This window comes from Vitis riparia, chromosome 13 (genome assembly GCF_004353265.1).
Source record: "Vitis riparia cultivar Riparia Gloire de Montpellier isolate 1030 chromosome 13, EGFV_Vit.rip_1.0, whole genome shotgun sequence".
In the NCBI taxonomy this organism is placed as follows: Eukaryota; Viridiplantae; Streptophyta; class Magnoliopsida; order Vitales; family Vitaceae; genus Vitis; species Vitis riparia.
In genome coordinates this window covers 21,464,122-21,486,674 of record NC_048443.1, presented here as the reverse complement: position 1 = coordinate 21,486,674, position 22,553 = coordinate 21,464,122, and the positions used below count along the sequence as shown (strand labels likewise).

General features: G+C 32.3%; 2 protein-coding genes across 2 annotated transcripts; one reads left to right on the top strand and one right to left on the bottom strand.

Moving 5' to 3' along the window:
* The first annotated feature begins 2,801 nt into the window (after nucleotides 1-2,801).
* Nucleotides 2,802-6,339, top strand: LOC117929150 (probable ADP-ribosylation factor GTPase-activating protein AGD6). The gene is made up of 3 exons (XM_034849370.1): nucleotides 2,802-3,651; nucleotides 5,318-5,407; nucleotides 5,596-6,339. The coding sequence occupies exons 1-3, from the start codon at nucleotides 2,896-2,898 to the stop codon at nucleotides 6,046-6,048; spliced, it is 1,299 nt and encodes a 432-aa protein (XP_034705261.1). The 5' UTR covers nucleotides 2,802-2,895; the 3' UTR covers nucleotides 6,049-6,339.
* A 5,285-nt stretch (nucleotides 6,340-11,624) lies between these two features.
* Nucleotides 11,625-11,933, bottom strand: LOC117928413 (cyclin-dependent protein kinase inhibitor SMR1). The gene has a single exon (XM_034848300.1). The coding sequence runs from the start codon at nucleotides 11,931-11,933 to the stop codon at nucleotides 11,625-11,627; it is 309 nt and encodes a 102-aa protein (XP_034704191.1).
* Nucleotides 11,934-22,553: the final 10,620 nt, after the last annotated feature.

Below are 22,553 nucleotides of genomic sequence, written 5' to 3'. Positions count from 1 at the left end.
ATATAGTCAATGTTTTACATGATCATCTATTCCTAGATGAGGCATTCCTAATTGATCCATTGGGCCACAGATGGAAAGTACTTCTATCTTAGGCTCATAACCCATCATCACATGTGTTGACATTCTATTGAGATCAATTGGATGCCTAAACATATGATCATGTAAAGTATTGATGCATAAGATTACTTTTGCAACAATTTGTACCAATGTGACTAATTTTTTTTTTTTTTAAATTATAGATATTATGAGATCTATATACAGGAGATTTGATTGCAAATCTTCTGGCTATATGTCTAGTTGACCAAGACATTTAACAAACTATGTCACCTCTTATTTACTTTGATGTTATCCAGTGACATAGATCACAACAAGTTTTACACTAGTTTGGTATGTGATAGGGGATACCTCCACTTTCTTTGATAGATATGGAACTATATTTAGTGGATAAGTGAGGATGACATTAGTATGATTGGGCAACGTTTCATGCTCAATATATTTCCCTTTGGGTTAGTCGTTTTGAACGTATTGTGACACTACCACTTGTTACTATTACCATAGATTTCTATGATCCATATATGCAATGGTATAGATGTATCATGCAACGCTTTATTGCACTTGTTTTTCATAGAGATCATATGAGATTTCATAGTACAGTTTCTGCCACCGAGTTATTGGTGAGACCAATTGAGATACAAAACCATTTTTAAATGAAGGTTAAACTTAAATTATGTGTAAATGTCTGATGTTTCATTTTCTTATATAGATCACTACTATATCGTAGATGGTTATTTCAGATGATTTGGAGAAAACTTATCGAATTACTATTGATGTTTTACGTGCTATTGAAAAGGACCATCCCATATACTTAACACAAGAGTCATCCACATTTTCAGGGTTATCCATGAGACCATCATCATTGACTATGCCTATTAGGGTACCACCCATTAAAGGTTTAGGAAAATGTGGTCATCGAGCTAGTGAATGACATGTGCTTTCGGCATCGGTACAACCCTCGCATCCACCAATGATATCTACCCTTCCTCTATTTCAGCCATCTGCATCATTAGAATCACCACTCTTTCTTCCTGATGTACCCATACCAGCCCCTTCACCTCGACTCAAGACTACCATACCATTTACCCTTACCCATGTTAAGTCATTTATATCATTAGACTTACCTTTCCCCTTTCATGTTACATTTATGTCGACCTCTTCACCTCCACCCAAGCCATCTATATCATTGGATGTACCCCCACCTATTACAGAGTCCATTGCACCTCCACTTTTCTTGAGGAGACGTCTCATGCTACATGATTTCATGTACAAGTACCTAGAGGACATTGAGCTCCATGTGTACTTTGAGTTCTACCTCCATAATTTCCATTTTACTCGATAGCTGTATATGACACATTACAATCTATAGAGATGGAAACTTTTCAGATAGCACAGATGAATCCAACAAATATGGTTGTCTACTATAGATGTTCACAACGAAAAAGAAAGATTTCATCATGTGACACACATTGAAAACTTTTTTAATGTTTATAGAACCATAATAGTTTGGTTGGTACATTTAAGTTTATATAAAATGACAATTCAAATTAGTGATGTTATAACATTCATTTGTTTCCTTGATAATTCAAACAAATAAGCCTCAAATGCATCCCAAGGCCTAAATGAAAAATTTTCAACTGAGCAAATTGTTACAACCATAATCAAATTTTCTTTTATATAATTAAAAAATTATACATTTTAACCAAGACATAAGTTAAAATCACACTTAATAAGGAAAAACCTAAAATCAGAATCATTGGCTCTAATTTTTTTCATATGAAAACGTAAAATTTTAAAATAATATGAAAAAATAATTTTCTTTAATTTATATATGATAAAATTCATAAAATAAATATTTTATTTAACATAAATATATAAAATATTATGGGAGTACATGTAGGTGAAATTATTTTCTCAATTTTTTTTTAAAAATAATCATTTTAAAACCACATTCATTGTGATTCTAAAGAAAATTTTTAAATCCACAATTAGTGATTGTGGTTCTACATAAAATTTTTAAAAATAATTTTAAAATCACAATACTAACTATGGTTTTAAAAAGAAAATTATAAAACCACAGTTAAGAATATTTTTGAAACCACGGTTACTAATTTTGGTTTCAAAGAAAATTTTTAAAATGTTCACGGATGGTGATTTTAATGAAAATTTTAAAACCACAGTTAACTATAGTATTAAAAAAAATTGTAAAACTATAGTCACGGATTGTGATTTTAAGGATATTTTTAAAACTATAATTACTAAGGATATTTTTAAAACCATAATTACTAAGAGTATGTTTTGTAGTGATTTTAAGAAGTGTTTCCAATATTTCTAATATTTAAAATTTTTTATCTTTTAAGTATTAAAAATTGTATAAATACTTTTAAAAAATCACTATCAAACACACTCTAATTGTGATTTAAAAAAAAAAAATTAAAATAATTTTAAAATCATAATACTAATTATGGTGTTAAAGAAAATTATAAAACCACTTTTTAAGAATATTTTTAAAACCATATTTACATTTTATGGTTGTTAGGAAAATTTTGAAACCACTACCATCAACGGTGGTCTTGGCCACATCGATGGATAATTTACATGGTTAAAAAGACTAGGATGATAAATATTTTGAGAGGGGTACTATTCCCGTTAGTTTTTTTTTTTTTTCCTTCCAAAGTATTATTTTGGCCTTCAACTCAATGGAAATGGGGAGAATCCAGGGACCGCCTGAATTTGGGGAGCAACAATGAAGACCCGCCAACAGAAACCTCTCTCTCCCTTCAAATTCCTCATTATATATACTTTTTCCGCCAACTGCCGTTACCGCCAATCTCTCCTCCAATGTCCTCCTCCTCTTCTTCTTTGGCAGCCTCCGCCTCACGGCGTCTTCGCCACCTCCAGTCTCTGTCTTCCAACAAGACCTGCGTCGACTGCCACCAGAAGAACCCCCAATGGGCTTCCGTCTCCTATGGCATCTTCATGTGCCTCGACTGCTCCGGCAAGCACCGCGGCCTCGGCGTCCACCTCAGCTTCGTCCGCTCCGTCACCATGGACTCCTGGCCCGACTCCCACCTCAGGAAAATGGAGGCCAACTCCGGCGGTAACGACGCCCTCAACGCCTTCCTCTCTGCCCGCGGCATCCCCAAGGACACTGATATTCCATTGAAGTACAACACCAACGCCGCAGCCCTCTACCGCGAAAAGGTCCAAGCCTTCGCCGAGAACCGCCGCTGGACTGAGCCACCGGTTGTGAAAGAGTCGGTGGTAAAGCCACGCAGTGTTAACAGTAGTTCCGAGACGAAGGTGGATGGGGTTCGCAGGAATCACTCGGTGGCTGATTTTCGGACAAGTGGAGGGACGAATGGGCCGAGCCGAACGTGGTCGGCTTCGGACATTCATGAGAAGGTTCAGGCGTCAATGGACGGGAAGGCGGAGTTTTTTGAGAGGAAGGTTTCGCAGAATGCAACGCGGCCTGAGGGGCTTCCGCCTTCTCAGGGAGGCAAGTATGTGGGGTTTGGATCAACGGGGACAAGACCCATCTCCAGGTCTAGTTCTCAGTCGGATGTGATCTCGGATGCTGTTTCAGCAGTTTCTCAGGTAAATATCACTGCATCGATAATGGAAGATTTGTTGCTATATATGGGTTTGTTCTTGGTCTTAGTTGATTACTACAATGAGCTTAAAAAGGAAAAAAATTATCCATACTGCTTTTTTTCTTTTTTAATTGTTGTTTGGTTGCTGAGAATGTTTCCAAGTTCATTTTTGTATAAACAATTTATGCCTTTTGGAACTCTTATCAGAAAAGGCTAAAAGCTACATGCTTAGTTTTGGATTATCTTCACCCAATTGTACTTTTTTTTTTTCTTGCAGTTAACTAAACCCATATATAATAACAATCAGAAAGGTTTTCACCTTACTATTCTCTATAAGACTCAATAAAATCCGATCTATTACATTTCTTTTCCTGATACTTCGATGTAATGGTGGTTTTGTATGAATTGGCTTGAAATATTGGGCTGTTCTCCACATGGGCTTGTGCCTACTTTCTTAGAAGACTTCTTTTTCTCGGAAATAATTATTTGTAATCAGAAAAACTGAAAGGTGGTTCTGGTTATTATTACATTAGGAATGGAGGAAAAACCATAAGATTCAAATCGACTAAGGCCTGCATCACCACAACAGGATTTTTGTGACTGTCTGATGCCTTGATTCCTTTACCTGGTCTATAATGGATCAATGTGTGTCATGTTCCTTGTTTTCTACATGATCAAGGATTAGCCCGGTATGGGGGTTGGGCTAAAATACTGCCTGACATTTCGCCGTAATTCTAGATCATTGCCTCTGTTTTTTTATTTTTGACACACCAACCATATGACACTCTCTTTTAATATAAAAGTAAAAAAGCCATCTTCACATGTTATGAATGTGACCCTGTTGTGTGTTTTGCATGGAAGACCCTTTTTCTTTTCCCCCGACATAGGCATGTGTGTGTGCGTTTTTTTTCTAACTTTCAGTTGCAGAGAAAATAAGGCTATAAGATTTTTTATAGGTTCATCACATTGTATTTTTTTAGCTTTAGTGTGCAGCATGTTAAAAAGTATGCAAGCTTCAGGTGGTTTTCAATTTCTTTTCAAACGACCTGGCCTAAGAGACATTTGCTTTGGGTTGGTCCAGAACCCTTTTATATCTTTTCTTGATTGTGTGTTGATTTCATAGAACAAAACCCCTTTGTTAAATCCACACTCAATGGTTAGTATCAATTTAAGGGGTTGTCTGAACCTATGTAGTTTATTGACCAGGCTCTGCAGAACTTCTTGTGACACTCATGATCATACTTGGATATACCTATATACAAGGAGCACACATGATTTCAATGTTATACATAAGTTAGGGAACATGATTTAAGTTGTATGTGATAGAGGGGAAAAGGGCAAAAAAGAAAACAAAGGGCAAATGAAAATGCAGGAAAAAAACAGTTGGTTTGTCTGGTTTGAGCACATGTTGTATGCTTCCACCAATTTAAAGAAGTCCTGCAGCATGATACATGACTGAGTTGAAGATTTTGCAGGATGGGGAAATTTGCTAGTTTTGATGATTGTGGTGTCAAAAGGTTGGAAAGGGATTTTTTACATTGAGCATGTATCAATTTGTGAATTGAAAGATCATTCATCACGAAACTTTTGGGCAAATAGTACTGTAGAAAATGTACTTGTGATGCTTCTGCTAATGTTGGGAAACTTATTTCATTGTTGCTTATTTTCAGGGCTTTGGTCTAGTTTCTATGGTTGCATCCTCTGCAGTGCAGTCTGCAGCCAATGCTGTCCAAGCAAGCACAAAAGAGCTGACTTCCAAGGTACTCACCAGTGCTCTCTCTTTGGACCATCTACACTTCCTATGCTATTTCCTTCTGTTCTCCTTGGGACCAAGATGATTTTAACCAGTTAACACCAATCAACTTTCTCATCTTTGAAAGATAAAATAGATTCTAAAAATCCAACCATATCACAAGATTCGATTTTAAGACGATGCAGCACTTGGCAGGTGAGAGATGCCGGCTACGATGAGAAAGTAAGCGCGGTAGCTTCAAAGACCACTGAACTTGGACAAAGGACATGGGGAATTGTGAAGGATGTAATGGCACTGGCCACACTAAAAGTAGAAGAATACACCGGAGATGGAGTCGAGTCCAAGTCTGGCCAGGAGAATAATGGTAGTTTTGGACAGAGTCCTGGAGAAAGCAAATGGAATTCAGATAATGCCAATGCTGGAGAAGATCCTAAAGGAAGCCAATGGAATTGGAATGATGGCAATTTTGGACAGTACCATGCAGAAAGCAAATGGAATTCAAATAATGCCAATGCAGGGGATTGTCCTACACAGAACAAATGGAATGGCTCACCCCATAAAGGATGGGATGATTGGGGACCAGATAGCCCTGTTGCTGCAAAACCCAACAAAAGCAAAAGTGAAGAAGTCTGGGTCGGATGGGATTGATTAGTGTTAGAGAGTTGAATTACAGTTGCATCAAATTGCAGGGTCCTGAGCAGGAGATTGTTGTTTTTGATCAGGTGGCTGTTTTCTGGTCCATCATTGGGAGATGAAGTTTCTCTTGCTCAGGCAAAATCTTTTGTAAAGATTCAATAAGTTGATTTCTTCAGAATTAGTGGGCACTTAGAGATAATCTGGCCATATCACACTCTGTTTTGGCTCCTCACCTGTGTGTACTACTACGAATCTGCAACACTGAAATGAATCCCTTTTGAAAGTAGTTTACATAGGGGGCATGTGGAGAATGTTGCCTGGAAATTAAACCACCCCATCATATCATGAATAGCATTTCCATGAATAAATTGTCAGGATAATATGGAATACATGGCCGCAAAGACTAAGCAAAGTAGAACAACCATTCTCCATTAATATATCCTAAGCTGCCCGAATCGAGTTTACATAATTTGAGCAAACACGCAATGTGATTGAAATATTTGGTAAAATACAGAGGATCCCATTCATTTCCTTGCAAATTGAGAGGTAAGAGCGAGTAGTTTCATAACAAATACAAGTCACAGAGGCTTGTTCAATGGCAATACAACAGGGCCCCCCCTTTTGTTCTCTTACAGAAATTATATTGGACATTGTTGAATTAATGGGAGAATCTCCCTAATAGCCAAATTAATTTGTTTCTTCTCACTGAGAGTCCAAAGATAAGGACTGGCGGAAGCATTTACCAATTGGAGAAATGTTTAGTATGATGTTAAAAATAAGCAGGCAAAGCCAATATAAAAGTACAGAGTCCTTTCTCGTATTTTGGGAAATGCATTCCTAATTGTAGTAAGGCTAAGTGAGAAGAGACTACTACAGCTGAGTCACTTGTCTTACCTCACAAGACAAAAGATATTGGCTTCCGAAGTACAAAATGGTCGGTTTTGAGATCACTTTCTTTTCACTTTTCCTTAATTTTCTTTCTCTTTCTCAGCTTTCTTTCTGTTTTCTGATTCCTTCTCTTTTCTTTCGGCAACAAAGCAGGAAAACCAATACGTAAGACAGAAGGTACTCTCAAGCCTCAACCACAAGATTCTTTTCCAATGGTTCTATCCCAACTTTAACTGCTTCTTAGTTTTTACTGTGAGAGACGGTTTGCCTCCAACCGCCTTTTGGTCCACTATGCAAAACCATTAGAAGGCTAAATCTAGTTAGGATGGGGTTAAGGTTTTTTGGGCACTGTCCCATCCAGTCCCGGATGACCCAAGTCGGGTTAGCATCGATAAGAGTAATCCATCCCATATAAGTTCAAGATAGGTTACTCTCATCCAATCCAATCCATATTATTTAAACCCATTTTCATCTTCGTCCCAAAAAATTCAGGCCGGGTTTGGATATTGCATTACTCCTCTTATGTTACCTTTAGAAAAGAAAATTCTTCTAGAGAGGAAGAATCAATCCTAAGGTAAATTTGGAGTTAAACTAGCGTGACCATATAGATGATGAGAAGGGTATAAAGCATGGTCTTTATTGGGTCAAAACTAGTAGCTTATGCCTTAAGCCCTACCAAAGCCTTCTCCACAAGCGATTCCCTAATAATTAATGTAAAACCTGTTCCCACACTGACAAATCTTACTTATTTAAGCCCCAATTACCTTATATTGCAATGAATCAGAATTTAGAGACAAGTCAGAATAAGGCTATATACCAAAACAAGTAAAAAATTAATAGTGGCATGCCCTTTTCCCATCAACATCAAATGGTGGAAAGGAAAGAGTAGTGCCTCATTCCTCATTCCTCATTTTTATGCCCAATCATACCTTTCCATTAATTCTTATTTTTATGCCTACTTAACTAATTTTTAATGTATGTATATATAGTTGGCAATTGGGTATCTCGTGGACTGGCAGTATTAATTAAAATATGGCCCAGAATATATAGTCAATTAGTATTATTATTATCTTTAATGTCCAGCTATTTTGATTCCCGAGGCCTTTTTGCAGGCCTAGATTTCACAAAGAAGCCGCAGTGTTGAGGGTCGAAGGTTTGACGGAATAGCCTTGTGGAATATTATAATAACCTTTATGAGTAATCCTACGAACAATTCATACCATTGGTTTTTGTGAGATTTTCCATATGAGGAAACAATGAAAGAAAATTCTTGGGCATGATTTGGAAGTGTTTTTTAAAATAGATTTCTACAATAGATAACATAAAAAAATCAAAATTTATTTATTTTTTGTCAAAATAAAGTATTTTTTGAAGATATATTTTAATCGAATTATATTATTTTTATTTGTTTTAAGAAATAATTATATAAATATGTAGAATAATTAAAAATAAAATACTTATTTATTTTTAAAATCTATTTAAAAATATTAAAAATATTTTTAGTTTTCAAATAGATTTTTATTCTTAAAAAATTAAAGAACTATTTTTAAAAACCATTTTACATAATTATTTTTTAAAACAGTTAACAAATAAGTCCCTTATTTATAAGATTCAAGTATGTTGGAGGTGGGAATTATAAAAATTTAAAGTTAGGAATTCAAAATATAAGAAAAAAAATATAAAAGTAATTCAAAATTTTTGTTTAGTTTGAAAGAAAATAAATATTTTAAAATTTAATTTTTTTTATTTGATTTATTAACATGAAAATTAGGAGGAAAAATTTATATTAAAAACATTTAAAAATCTATTTTCAATTTTATAAAAATGAATATCCCTTGTCAAATTTCAATTAAAATAACAACAAATAATTCTTTTTCAAAAAACCCATTTAGCCTTTATCTAAATTTTTCATTTTTTATTTTATTTTTATTTAATTTGTTATCTTGAACTTATTCCATCTTGTCAATTTCTCGTTCTTTGATTGTGCATGTGTATCTTTTTTTCAAAAGCTCATCTATCTATACAATATACATGTTTAATTATGAATTTTCTCTAACAAAATACATTACAATATTGATTTCTCATCAATTAGATCAAGAGGGTTTTCTTTGTTTTTCTTTTTTCTTTTTTCTTTTTTTTTTCTTATACAAGAGAGAAATGTCATTGGTAGAATTTTTTCACTTGAAGATGAAACTTGTATGATAGATAAATTCCATTATCCTTTTAATAAAAATAAGTTTTTATGTTAATCACACTTTTGTAAAATAGTTAATCTAATTTGTACATGAAAATCTTTAATTAATTAGTTCAAATTACATATGGTTAGATGATAAAATAATGGAGAAAGACTTTGAGATTAGTGTTAAATTTCTTCTAACTTTCATCATCTTATGGTGATTGGAGCATCTTGGAATAGGAATTATTAACCCATATATATCTACTAAAAAATTGTGTATTATTAATTAGGGAAAAGGCAACTATTATGATTACAATTTTTTTTTTTTTAAGTGTCAATAATAACTTCAATCATTTAAGCTCATTTGTTGATCATACTTACCATTTAACTTTATTTATTGACCATATAGTTCAACTCCTATTTGAGAACAAGACCAAAGCATTTTAAGTCATATTTAATACATTGAATTTGAGAATATGATATTTTGTCTTTTTGTAAAATTTTAATGTAACTTTGCAATGTTTTTAAGAGTATATGCGTTATAATGACTATTGAGTTTCTAGGATGATATATTTTATTTGTGGAGAGAAATTAATCTTGATATCAAGGATAGGCATGACAAGATCGATCTGAAATTTCCAGCAAGCAAATATGACATATTGTGTCTTCTAGTTGAATATGTCAATTATTTATTTTATTTTTTTCATTTTGTCTCATTGTAGCATTTAATAAAGTCATTTCTAGCTTCATCATACACTATTGATTGTTAATAGAGGTCGGTTTTACGGTTTAGTTGTACAATGGTGCTCATTTAGAGTTGAGGTTGATGGAATGCAATTATGACTCATATAATTGGTCTAAGCTTATTGTTTAATAGGGTTATGATTTTTTATATATATAAAGAACATTATTTTTAAATTTTTATTATTTATTATAATATAAATGACATGGAATTCTAATCCTGAAGTAAGAATAACACTGAATATGATATTAATTATAATAGAAAATGTTGATCAGTTTAAAAGACGTTAAAATCTTAAGCTATTATGGATTACAAGGTCTTTTCACTTTATGTGATACATAAAAAAAACATACAAAATAAAAAAATTTAATAAAAATGTGTTTTCATTAAATACATAATAATAATAATAATGGCAAATGAATTTGCATACGGTAATCTTCAATTAACTTGTACAACAAATTGATTGTCTTGGAATGCAATGGAGGATCAATTTAAATTCTTGTAGCTGATGGAGACGTACACCATCTAAATTCTTCCGTCCGATGGAGACACCACCACCTTTGGTGATCATCGGTTACCAACTAATCCATCTATTGTGAAGGTGACTCCTACTATTTCTTTTCAACCAATGTGAATGCATATTCTCATATTTCTTTATCCATGGAATATTAATTTATTTTTCTCAGCCATTCAAAATGCTAAATGATGAGTTTCTTTGATGTAAATTTAATTAATATATATATTCATCTATCAAAGTACATAAAGAAAGAAAAGTATCACCAAAAATACTGTAGTGTCCTACCCGTGACCCAATATTGGTATGTCATGGTGAAATTAAAATTTGGTATAAGGTTCTTAGATATAAAATTTGAGAACTTCATGGATTTGTTTGAATAGAAGATTATTTTGTAGGATCTTAGTTGATTTTCTGCAAATACCAACAAGCTCTGCATTGAATAATGATATTGTGTGACACAGCACGTTGCACTTGTTATTTTAATTAATTAATTAATTAATTAATTAGCACAATCTCTCCCCTCTCCCTCTCTCTCTCTCTCTCTCTCTCTCTCTCTCTGTGGAAAATCATGTTTATCAATCCCAAAGCCGTGTCAATCACTCAACAAAAAATGTCAAACACTGAATACAGATCACCCATCTCACCAAGAAGAAAATAAATTAAATACAAATACAGATATACACGATTACATTCAACTAATCAAAGATTCAAACTTCATACTCTTCCGTTAAAAACTAAAAGAAGAAAATGAACCCAGAAAAAGGCTTATGATCTTCTTCTTCCTTCGAGTAAAAGCACCCAACTAATCTCATCTACCACGCCCTCCACGCCCTCTCTTACTCAAAATCTTACTTTTTCATTATATTACTATCTTAATTCTCTCTCTCTCTCTCTTTCTCTCGAGCTCAAAAACAAGAAATCCCGCCTCAAATTTATGCAAACAGTATGTTCAAGCTCTTCTGGTCTGGCTTTTTTCTCTCTACTATTCATTGACCATACTGTGAAGAAGAAGACAAAGGGAGAAATCCAAGAAGTAACATTCAAATAATTCAATAAAATTTCGAAAACCCATATGAGTAGACTATGATTCAGATCAAAATTGTCTGAATTTGCAGCGCAGAATCCAAAGAAACTGGCGGATATTAACGTGTAATAGATACATACATGAGAGAGAGCTGGTGTTCATGATCCTCTCGGGCACTTACACCCTTATATATGTAATCCTAACAAAGCAAAAATCTCATCATATGCTTCTGAGACGACCTTTATTTACACTTACACCTCCTCTTGGCTTCACCCACCTCCAAACTCGATCGGAAAAACTCCTCTACCTCGTCCCTATTAACGATCTCGAAGAAGTCAAACTCCCTTATTCTTCTCTTGCACCGAACCACTCTTCTCGGCTTCCTCGGCGCCGGTGGGCAGGTAAGAATTACCGGAATCTTGTGTTCGGCGCTGGTTGGCGTCCGGCAGGGGCTGGTTTCTGCATTGTCTGACTCAATTTTGCTGCCAAGTGGAGCTTCGATCTTGATGGGCGTTAAAGAAGCTTGATGGAATTCAAGATCTGTGGACATGGCTGGGGAGAAGAGAGGATGGGGATGAGAGAAAAAAATCAAGGAGGGTGATTTTGTGTGTGGTTTTTTTGTGGGTATATATGAATGGAGAAAGAGGGGAGGCGTGCATTAGAAGGTAAGCGTGGGAGAGGTCGTTGGTTCTCTTTATTCGTATTCTATCTTCTAATTTTTCCTTCCAAGTTCCAGCCAAGAGGCTCGTACTGTTCGCAGAGCTTTACATCTCACCGAGTCAGCTTTCAAAGCTTGGTTCTATGGTGAGATTTATGGTGACTCGGTCTCTCCCCCCCAACGCTTAGCCAAAAAAAGTAAAAACCAGCTGGAATTTTGGTTTGGGACCTTTTCATTATTATTATTATTGTTATGAATTTATGAATTTTTCTTATTATTTTTGCCATGCCCAATTTACACAAATTACCATGTTTGTAGAGGCGGGAAAATAATTATTTTTTTGAATTTTTTTGAGAAAAATAATTTTAGCAAATATATCATTTTATAAAGATTAGGTACATGCAATAATACTAAAATGTATTGGTGGAATAACCTCAAATTTCATCTGAATGACTTTAATAATATTCTCAGTACGCTAACTAATGATGATTTATTGTCCATATTTGGAACGAGACAATTGAATAAATAAAATTTTCTTAAAAATGATGTATCCGTTTAAGAAATTTTATTATTAAAAATAAAATAAAATAAAATATTTACATATCAAGTCTGACAACAAGAACTATAAATTAAATGTTTTATTTTTCCAGATGATTTAACACAAGTAAATCTATCGACTTGATTCATTGACAGATAAATAATAATTTATTCATTCAAATATATATTGAAATCACATCGAAATGTCACTTTACATATTTGTCTAGTTTTGAGAGGATTAATCTCCTATTTGTCCACAATACAAAAAATCCCCAAACCAATGAAAAAGGTAGCTTGTAAGAGGCTTGGCCAAGGTAAGGATAGAAAGGGACACAATGCCACTAGTCCATGTGTAGTGGTACTCATCTTAGGAGAAACAAAGTTATGGCTCTTCATGTGCTCCCATCACTAAAATCAAGAGAAAAATGGCAAAATGACTTAAATAATGTAGAGAACACATAGCAATTTAAATAGACTAATCAAGCCTAAAGTATGATGATATTCTCCAATGATTAAACCTAAATTTAATTTCATTTGGACAGTCAACATCAAAGAAAATTGATAACATGGAAAATCCTAATATGTTTAGAGGAAAAGGGACCCTCCCTGGTGAAATCGGGGAGCCCATTTGGGAGTAGGGCTACAAAGAAATTTGTACCCATTAATAGAGCTTGTGATTTTCATTAGGATCCAAAGCAAGTAGCCATAAGAAAATGACAACTTTTCTTTTCTTTTTTTTCTTTTTTTTGAGTGGCGGGGTTTAATTTTCTTAGACTAAAATGTTGCATAGGATACCATTTTAGAGCCTTGGATACACACATCTACCAAATTACAATAAAAAAATAAATAAAAATAAAATGGGAAGTTGGGTTGGGCTACCAAACACCAACCATGATGAATGAATCTTGCCACGTGAAGTGTCTGTCTGCTGGTAGCTTAGCTGCATGGTTTTCACCGTCAAACGCTGCGTTTTAAAAAAGGTTTGGAAATGCAGGTTACATGGCGGCATTCACAAAAAAAAATGTACATGCTGGGACTGGAATCCTTGCATGTAGGCTTTATGCCTCCTAACCCATTTAGTTACAAGTGTGATAAGGACACCCTATGATCACACATGTAATGATTGGGGCATGATGGTTTTGAATTTCTGTGCACCTCTTGGTGGGTGTTCTCAGACCTCCCTTTTTCAGGCAACAACATTCCAAATCTCACCTTGTTAACCACCACTTTATTCCTTGTGTCATGGTTACTTAAGAGTCTCGACCTTTTCTTTCCTTCCTTTTTTATATTCTCTCTCTCTCTCTCTCTCTCTCTCTCTCTATCTACATTATCAGAAGACAACCAAATAATAATAGTAATAATAACCCACGTTTAAAGGAAGAAGAAGAGTTCATGAGAAGCCTTGTGTTAGGGTTTGTCCATAATATACGTATTTTTTGTAAAGAGAAGAGGAAAGGAGGGAGAGATCAGTTGATGTTTTTTGACTAGCCAGGTTTGTTTTGATTTGGTTCCATATCCGGTTAGTAAGGCAAGTTATCATACTAAACTATATATATATATATACACTAAAGTAGTAATTAAATCTACTTCATGAAATATAGCACCATTCTTTTTTAATTTGGCGCAATTACCATATGTGTTATTAAATCCAACAATTTTAGATAGTCTAATCACAAAACCAATCTAAGCTAGGTGGATATATTATGCATTTATATTTGATAGTATGTAACACACAATTTTTCTTAAGCTTTCAAGATCACCATCTTAATGGTACAACTAATTAATTGATGGATTTGGTGGAACTTTATTCTCTAAAGCCATCATAGAAACATTTGATAAATGTATATTTCATGATGATAGAAATTAAACAATATTTGACCTACATAAAGATGATGATGCTATACAACTATAACGGTGGGGTTTCTTATGGTTAAAATCAAATTATTTGCCATCTATGTAAAATATGAAGACATTATCTAATAATTAAGATAGAAGTTGATGAATACAAAATGGAGACATTTGAAATCCTAAAGGTCCATCTTTTGGAAAGAGTTAACAAAAACAAAAATCTGCACTCGAATGTGACGTTAAATTGGTTATATATGCTCATAAGTCTTAAAACCATTGACCATTAGAATGGAAGTTTGTGGAAAAAACTTTAGAAATTTTGAATTTCGTGATAAATTGACAGAAGTCACATATCACGTAGTTGGGTTTTCAGTCATAAGTCCTCGTGTATTGTGTAAAACAATAGCTTATGTAATAAGGTATGTCAGAAGTCATCATGTATTGTAGAAAACAATAGCTTATGTAATAAGGTATGAATATTGGAAAAGAAGGATAGATCAAATGATGTGTGCTTTTACATGTTTAGATTTCTTTTTACTAGTATTTTATTGTTTCATTTTTATGATTATTAATTAATCAACATTTATCATGTGTGACTAAAACAACGATTCAGAAATAGCAACAAATAGCAAGTCGACAAAATTCAATTGGATCAAGCATAGCTGGCTCAAAATTATAAACTTGAGCTTAAAGGGATTGGGATAAGGATAGTCAAGTATAGTAGTTTAAATTATTAGAAGGAATGACTAATCATATATGAAGAATAGATACTCAATTTATGAATAATACATATCTTATTGTTAGCTGATTATACCAATTCTTATAAAATTGGTTTCTTAGAGCTATTCGGTATGACATTAAAAAATTTATAGTCTTGAAAACAACATTATAAAAATGATTTTAAATTAACATTAACGATTTGATCATTACCGCTCAATTGAATTATCTGATTCACGTGTTAAAGAAGTTTTGGCGATTTGACGATTTGATCTATAACCATCGCCCATATTAGGATAGAATTGTTTTAATTCAATTTTATAATCGGTATGTTTGATTTCATAAATGTAGAAGGAAATGAAAATAGATAACTAAGAATTGTTTTTTCCTATATTTGAAAAGCATTGAAAAATATGAGAAAAAAATACAATGAATAAAAGGAGAGAAAATGTTAAAAGATTTTCTTCCTCATTTTACTTATAAAAATGTGATGAAATACTTTAATTCCTCAAGAATTTAATTTTCTAGTTCCCTCAATCCATCTAGAACTTCATAAATTTTCCTTAAACTTTTTATTTTCTTATATTTTCTTTTCCTTAAACTTCTTGAACCAAACATAATCTATCCAACCTATATATTATCTAGTAATTTGGTTAGATAAAGGGATATCTAGCTTTAAATTAAATTTAAATAAAAAGCATTATCAGTCTTGAGCTGCCTAGTTTGGAAGTGAGTGGCACTTTAGTAACTATTCTACGGATAAAGAAGACTAATAGAGATAGGGCAAAAGTAGTCAATGCTGCTCTGCTGAGGTTAGGACAAGAAATTTGTCACAAGTAGTTCTAGACATTTGTAGTACTAAAATACATTTTATCATTTTGTCACATATCGGGTTGTTTCTTAAATTCAGTGCGTTTGCTAGTATTTCTATTCAAAATATTTCTAGTGAAACTTTTTAAACCAAAAACGCTTTTTAGAATCACTGTCAAACGAATATTTACATCACTTTGAAAATCTTATTTCTTTAAAATCAAGAAAAAAAAAAGGTTAGTGTGAAACCAATGTTTGATTAATCTTGGTTTTGATAATAACAAAATAAAATTTGGAACTAATAATTATATTTCAAGTATGATTAGGTAAGAAGATGTTCAAAGTGACAATCACAAAGACAAAATCAAGTCAAAGGAAAATCAATAAGAAGAAGGTCTCAAATAGAAGTATTTTGTAAGACCTAAGCTTCATAAGATCTCTTTGTAAGGTTGTATCCCATAGGTTTTTCATGCATTATATTATTTATACATCAAAATCATTTAAAAGTTATTTTGTTTTAAATTTTTTAAAATTAGATTATTTCATGTTTTCAACTAAAACCTTGTGTCAAATGTTTTCCAAAATTATTTAAAAGGTCTTAAGTTGAAAAAGATTTTTGTTGAGCCAAAAACGGCTCAATCAGTTAAACTGGATGAAGAATCAGTTGACTTGTTCAAATCAACTAGTCAAATGGTGCAAAAATCTTATTTCTCTTCTAGAACGCTTATTCAATCAATCGATGATCAGTTGAGGGGAAATCGAGGTCCAACGGTCACTGACCATGCATTAAATGCTAACGGCTAATGAACCGGTCGAACTGGATCTCGATCGAACGAACCCTCAACAACTAGTTTGACATTTTTGCTTTATAAAAAGACTTTAATCATCATTGTTTCAAGAGTTTAACCTTCTTAAATATTTCTTGCATATATTTGAGTGTTGGGAGAGTGTTTTTTTAGTACATTATTGTTTTAAAACTTGCATATCATTAGTGTATCTTTCAATCTTAGTTTATTTTGTATCATTTGAGCCTAATTTTTGTATTAGGATTTTGTGAGATTATTTCCTATCATTTGCAAATCTTTGAGAAAAAAAGTTTAAGTATAAGGTATTACTTAGGAAGTCTTAAGTGGAGGGTATCACTTGAGGGGTTGTTCAAGAGTGAGGTATCTCTTGGAGATTGTAAACGGTGCTTGGAGCCAAAAATCCAAAAGGGTGGATTGAAACCATAATTTAATTATATTGCTTGGAAATTTGGTTTGAAAGCCTTAAATTAGTGGAACCTCAAACTTAGGATTGAAGTTAGAAGAGAGTGGAGGTAGATCGGGTTGCGTCAGACCACTATAAAAATCTTGTGTTTGCATTTTCTCTTCCCTATTTTTTTATTATATATTTTCATATAATTATCTCTTACATCCACATAATTTAAATTTTTTTAAAGAAATCATCACACTATTTACCATCTCTAGGGTGATTACCTTAGATTAAATTAGCTAATTTTTTCTAACAATTAGGTTCATGGTGATGAATTTCATACACAATTGAGGTGCATGGCAAAGATAAGATGGTATGAAGGTCCATTATTTGAAGAAAGGGCTCTTTCAATGTCATGTTCGTTGGGTAATATTAGACATCCCCATAAGTCATAAGCTCATCATGAGTGCTTAGAATCATAGAATGGAAGCTTGTGAAAATGGTTTTAAAAAAATTGGATTTTGCAATAATCAATAGACATATCACATTGTGTTTTGCTTTCAATGCTGGGGATGAGGTAGCCAAAATATGAAGAAAGATACTAACCATGTAATCTAATGTAACCCATGTTTCTCCATATACATATACCTTTCTTAAACAAATTTTACTATAATGTTTCTTACTACTTTTGTCACGTCTCCGTTATGGCCCTAGCATGGGCCTCACCAGGATTTATAATTATTTTGTGTATAGGTAACTATTATTTATTTACGTTAGAATATAAATTTGTGTATTGGAAATAGAATTTCCAAGGAGCACACACCCCTAGAATTTCCAAGGTATTTAGTGCATGGATGGCAGCTAAATTTTGCTTGATACCACATGGTACACATAGTGCCACTGCGTATACCATAGTGTGTGCAAAATATATACTTTATCCTCCCATTACCTTTGTTTGGTAATTGTTTTTTATAACAATTATTTATTTATAAAAAAAAATTAAAAAACATATTTAACAATTAAAAATTGTTTTCTATTTTCTAATTTCAAAAACAAAAAAATATATATATTTTTTCATAAAACATCTATTAGTTATTTTTAATTGTCTTTAATTATTTTGTTTAAGTTGTTTTAAAAAATAATTATGCAAACATATAAAATGATTAAAAATAAAGTTTTAGATATAAAAATTATTTTTAAAACATATTTAAAAATATTAAAAATAGGTTAAAAATATTTCAAATTTCCAAACAAATTTTTATTCTGTAAAAATCATATAACAGATTTTAAAAATTATTCTTAAAAACTATTTTTCAGAACTATTTTTAAAAATAATTACCAAACATAACTTAATATTTTACCTTCTAAATTTATTAAATACCAACATTTTACTCTCAATTACAAAAGAGATTGATCTTTTTTGTACTTTGATTCTAACATCAGTACAAAATTGGGTAAAAACAACTTTCAATTAACAACGTTAAAGTGAAATTTCCTAAATACCTTTAATATGTAATAACCAACAATTATGATTTATTTTATTTTATTTTAGAGAGATATTTACGTGATTACTCATGATTTTCACATGAAACTATGAAATGCGGTAACCTCAAACTTAAGTAATAAATGTTTTTTTTTTCATTTCAATAATTTTTCTTTACATTTTAGTCCTATTCATCTACTTAACAAATTATTTATCAACTTTTTAAATAAGTTTAAGGGTAAAAGATTGAATTATGAATATGATAAGGCAAAGTATAAAACCCATAAAAGATGAACAGGATAAAATGGATTTAACCCAAATAATAAATAAAAAAGTGGAGAGATTTTGGGTTGATAATTAGCCGGAATGGGAGACATGCCTTTTGGGTATCCATCAAATAAGTCCAAGTAGCTCATCAAAAAAGCAAGGACAGTTCATTGGATTCTGACACTACGTATCAATGTATTGGTCACTTCTCTTGTAGAGATTGCCTGACTATCAATTTCACATTATAAATTCCAATTTTTTGTGTCCTTTTTTAATTATGATTATTTGGTATCATCATATCTCGAAGGAATGCATGCAAAAGGAGAAATTCGTCATCAAAGAAATGATTTTTTTTCTTGGATTATTTTATACAATCCAATTCACAGTGGCATGAAATCTAACCCCATTGAAGTTGTTGGTAATGGTACAAAATATTTACTCTAACTTTATGAAATTACCTGCAAACTATAAAAGCTAAGTATACACAAATTATTAAGAGCATTCATGGAATCACAACCTCCACAAGGTCCCCTCTGAAAGTCGTCCTTTTATGGCACTGCATGGAAAGGGAGGAGCTTCAATGTGGTACGACGTGGTAAAATTTAGAAACAATTATAGTAGTAGCTGAACGGCGTTAAGAAAGGAGTTGATGAGTTGGTGGAGACATATTTCATAGCAGGCGTGTAACAGGCCTACGAGGGGGGTCTTTGAAAGGAAAAAGGGAAATGACAACTATTGAATTGGATAATGTATGATGTGTATGCGTACCGGAAAGTCAATAGGTGAGCTGTGGATGATACATCGCCACCTCCGGTACGTGTATAAAAATGTGTTCATAGTTTGAATTGTTGGCCAAAACATTGAATAGATGTTTTAATCGTTTTGAATGCACTCAAGGTTAGAAAAAATGGTTAGGGTTATTTTCAACTTTTCTTTGGGAAACGATTCATGTGATTTTTCGTCAATGGGGTTCGACTATAATATCAAAGAAGTATCTACCAAAAAAACACGAGCAATGTATTTATAAATTGTTGTGTATCTTGGTCTTGATTCTTATACCTTCATCTAATTACTTCGAATTTTTCATATGTGCTAAGTGGTGGAGATTGATAGTACTTCGGTTGGTGGCTCTTCAATATCTCAAATTTTCCTTATTAATAAGCCAAAAAAAAAATGAATAAAGGAGAGTAAGATTTTTGCAATAAACAAATATTGGAGACACTCCAACAACTAAATTAAAACGAGAATGAAGTATTAAAGAGTGATATGCGTATTAAGTTCAAATCCTACAAATTTAAGGTTTTAAGAAAATCGATTGTTTAATATGATATCAAAGTTAGATTTGACAGCAGATCATAAATATGAATTCAAATTTTTTCATTCTTTTTATCTCTAAATGTGCAGATATAAGATTGCAGAAAGATGTTATGAAACATGATATACATGTCGAAATAATGCTCCTATGAGATTATGTTTTTTCTTGTTAGTTGGAAGGTAAAAAGTAAAATTTAGATTAAAGCTTGTATATGTTATGGTGTAGATTGATGTTGACAAGAAATGGGCTCTAGCTCTTAGGATGAGCATGTCACATTAATGATTTGACAAGTTAGATGGAGTAGCCTGCAATAACTACAATCTAATAGCTACCAATACACTGTAATGGTCAATAATACTACCAAATGGGATGGGTTGCAATAATTTAGTAAGGGAGTGAGGGGATGCATACAATGGAATGGAAAGTAATAATTAGGATGAAATCATGAACACAATAATTATTTATTTGATATCATTCCGTGCTTTAGTTGTTAGGATGTCGGATGTAACTTGGATTAATTTGATAAGTGAGGTGGAGTAGTGCCAAGGGCAACCACCTTATCCTCATTTATTTCGTGTATTTGTTGATAATAAAAATAAAAATAAAAATAAAAATATGGGTGATGTAAGACAACCCTAACATGGTTGCCTACACTTAAGGGTAGGTGGGCTAGGGTTTTATTTTGAATAGAAAATAAATTTTATGGTAGAGAAAATTATAAGATAAGAAATAAAGAAAAAGAAGAAACAATGAAGAAAATATGGAAAACCTTAAAGTCTCACTAAGACGAAGATTGCAACCTTGCAATGAAAGAAAGTATAATATTATTCATCAAATTCATTTCTTTTATTTACATTAATGCCTATTTATAGACTTCTCTAAGAAATTCAAAGTCTAGTAGGACTCTAATAACATATTATGATTCTAATTCTAATTATAACATCCAAAATCTATTAAGATTCTAATAACCTATTATGACTTAAATTCTAATTATATTATAACTCAACTAGCTAATCCTAATTACACTCCAACAAATATTAATCCTAATTTAATTCTAAGTAAAATTAATCCTATTTTAATTATAATTAATACTAATTCATTTTCTTGATATATATCTTGAAGATTCATCCTCATTAGTGGGTGCTTGATATGAGAAGATTGCATGAGCCCAATTGGGTAACCCTGGTTGGGCCCAATTAAACTCTATGCTTTTATTGAGGCCCAAATCCAGGCCTGTTATTGCCCTCAGCCATTGGAGTTCTGTTCCTATACTTTTGCCAAAAAATGAAGACATGTTTTCTACTACCTCTTCCGCTCATAAAATCTATCAGGATAGTATCATTGCATTAAGTTTTCTATGTGATCTTGAGTATCTTATCAAATGAGTCGTTCATAAAAGATACGAAAGACATGGGAGAAACCAAATGAACAACATATCCCAAATGCAAGAACCCAAAAATATGTCATCAGAAACTTCAGAAGTTTCTAGATTACTAAGAATAGAATCCATGTATACCATGTCTTATCCAGTGATCTACAAAATGAGCACATTGAAGTACCTTAACTTTATGGTGTTAGATATCTCATTGAGACTTTGCTTGAGTCTTGAAAAGGTTATAAAAGCACTATGAAGTACAAAAGCAAATCCATATCTCTAGAAGATATAATAATCCGTGGTAGGATTGGAAAACAAAATAGAAATTGAGAATATCATGGAGGATAGAAATAACAAAGACAAAAAATATCCACACACAAAGACATAGAGGTTTTCATGTGTTTCAATCAACAATGCCTATATCCATAGATGAAAAAGAATTATTTCACTATGCCATAAAAAAAATATTATAGAAAATAGAGAAAGGAAAAAATAGATAGAACTATTGAGCCTTAAAACATCTTATATTCCATCAGATTTTTTAAGGCTTAATAGTTGTATTCATTGGAATATTTCAAGGCTCAATAGTGTCATAACATAGGGTCTCTATATACATCCTATGTTAAGGCACTACACCTTAAACTATGTGTCGCATACTCTTGCTCCGTTAAATGTCTCTCACTCATCCTCACATTTCTTTCTATTATGTATAATTTTCACAAACCTATTTCCATCTTGTAACATTTTCACTCATGGCCTATAGAATATTTATAGATACATTACTAATAATTTTTCTTCTTTTTTTTATTTATAAGAAAATCTAATATTACAATAACTTTCCTAATAATGAAATACATATTTCTTTTATCACATTCTAATGAGAGAACAATTGAGATTACTTTCAACCAAAATTCTTATTATAATCCTCTTTGTTTTACTCTTCCAAAAACGTTAACTTAAACTTTG

Coding starts and splice junctions, on each gene's coding strand:
- LOC117929150 (XM_034849370.1), top strand. CDS start 2,896: ATGTCCTCCTCCTCTTCTTCTTTGGCAGCCTCCGCCTCACGGCGTCTT. Junction 3,652..5,317: donor CTGTTTCAGCAGTTTCTCAG/GTAAATATCACT, acceptor GCTTATTTTCAG/GGCTTTGGTCTAGTTTCTAT. Junction 5,408..5,595: donor CAAAAGAGCTGACTTCCAAG/GTACTCACCAGT, acceptor AGCACTTGGCAG/GTGAGAGATGCCGGCTACGA.
- LOC117928413 (XM_034848300.1), bottom strand. CDS start 11,933: ATGTCCACAGATCTTGAATTCCATCAAGCTTCTTTAACGCCCATCAAG.